This window comes from Mandrillus leucophaeus, unplaced genomic scaffold (genome assembly GCF_000951045.1).
Source record: "Mandrillus leucophaeus isolate KB7577 unplaced genomic scaffold, Mleu.le_1.0 Scaffold54, whole genome shotgun sequence".
Classification (NCBI taxonomy): Eukaryota; Metazoa; Chordata; class Mammalia; order Primates; family Cercopithecidae; genus Mandrillus; species Mandrillus leucophaeus.
In genome coordinates, this window is record NW_012105808.1 from 1,949,656 (window position 1) to 1,950,871 (window position 1,216).

Below are 1,216 nucleotides of genomic sequence, written 5' to 3' on the forward strand. Positions count from 1 at the left end.
TCTCAAAAAAAAAAAAAATACTTGTGACAGAGACTGGCCTTTAAAGCCAAAAATATTTAAATTCTCTGGCCATTTATAGAAAAACGTTTGCTGGCAGCCACATGCGGTGGCTCACACCTGTAATCCCAGCACTTGGGGAGGCTTCAGCCAGTGGATCTCTTGCAGTCAGAAGTTTAAGACCAGCCTGGCCACCAGGGCGAAACCCCGTCTCTACTAAAAAAATACAAAAATTGGCTGGGTGCGGTGGCTCACGCCTATAATCCCAGCATCTTGGGAGGCCGAGATGGGCAGATCACTTGAGGCCAGGAGTTCGAGACCAGCCTGCCGAACATGGTGAAAGCCCATGTCTACTAAAAATACAAAAATTAGCCCGGTGTGGTGGTGCGCACCTGTAATCCCAGCTACTTGGGAGACTGAGGCAGGAGAATCACTTGAACCCGGGAGGCGGAGGTTGCGGTGAGCTGAGATCACGCCATTGCACTCCAGCCTGGGCAAAAAGAGTGAAACTCCGTCTCAAAAAAAAAAAAGCAAACGTCCCACCCCAACAGTTAATGCTTCCCTTGACCTCACAATGGCCTCCTGCACATTACCCAGGTGCTAGGGCGGCAGCCCCATGGGGACAGTGGGGAGACGTTTGCGCTCTGAGCGAGGAATCCGAGGCCCACCTCCTTCTCACTCTGTGGCTTTGTGTGATTCCTGCAACTCTGTGAGCCCTGGTTTCTTCGTCTGTGGGGTGGGGATGCTGCATCTTGGCACTGTTATCGGACCCGAACTGGAGCTGCTCTGATGATCACTCTGCAAGTGGCCTTTCTGGGCTCTTTCCCTGGTAGCCACCAAGCCCGAGCTCCTGCAGAAGGCGTCCGTGGGCATCATAGACCAGAAGACCTGCAGCGCGCTCTACAACTTCCCCCTCACAGACCGCATGATCTGCGCCGGCTTCCTGGAGGGCAAAGTTGACTCCTGCCAGGTAAGCATTCCGAGGGGGAAACCGGGCAGTATTGAGATGAAATGCCCACAGCCGTTCACCTGGCAGTTCTGTGTGTGCAGACCTAGACGTCTTCCCTCCCTTTCCTTCCCTCCCTTTCCTTCTCTCTCTTTCTCTGTTTCTGACGGAGTCTTGCTCTGTCACCCAGGCTGGAGAGCAGTGGCACGATCTTGGCTCACTGCAACCTCTGCCTCCCAGGTTCAAGCGATTCTCGTGCCTCAGCCTCCCGAG

At 54.1% G+C, this 1,216-nt stretch overlaps 1 protein-coding gene across 1 annotated transcript in view; it reads left to right on the forward strand.

Moving 5' to 3' along the window:
* The window catches only part of TMPRSS9 (transmembrane protease, serine 9), a 24,484-nt gene that overhangs the window by 18,092 nt on the left and 5,176 nt on the right, over positions 1–1,216 (forward strand). Inside the window, exon 6 of the mRNA XM_011997482.1 lies at positions 831–967. Coding sequence (XP_011852872.1) covers positions 831–967 — 137 coding nt within the window. The remainder of the gene's footprint in view (positions 1–830; positions 968–1,216) is intronic.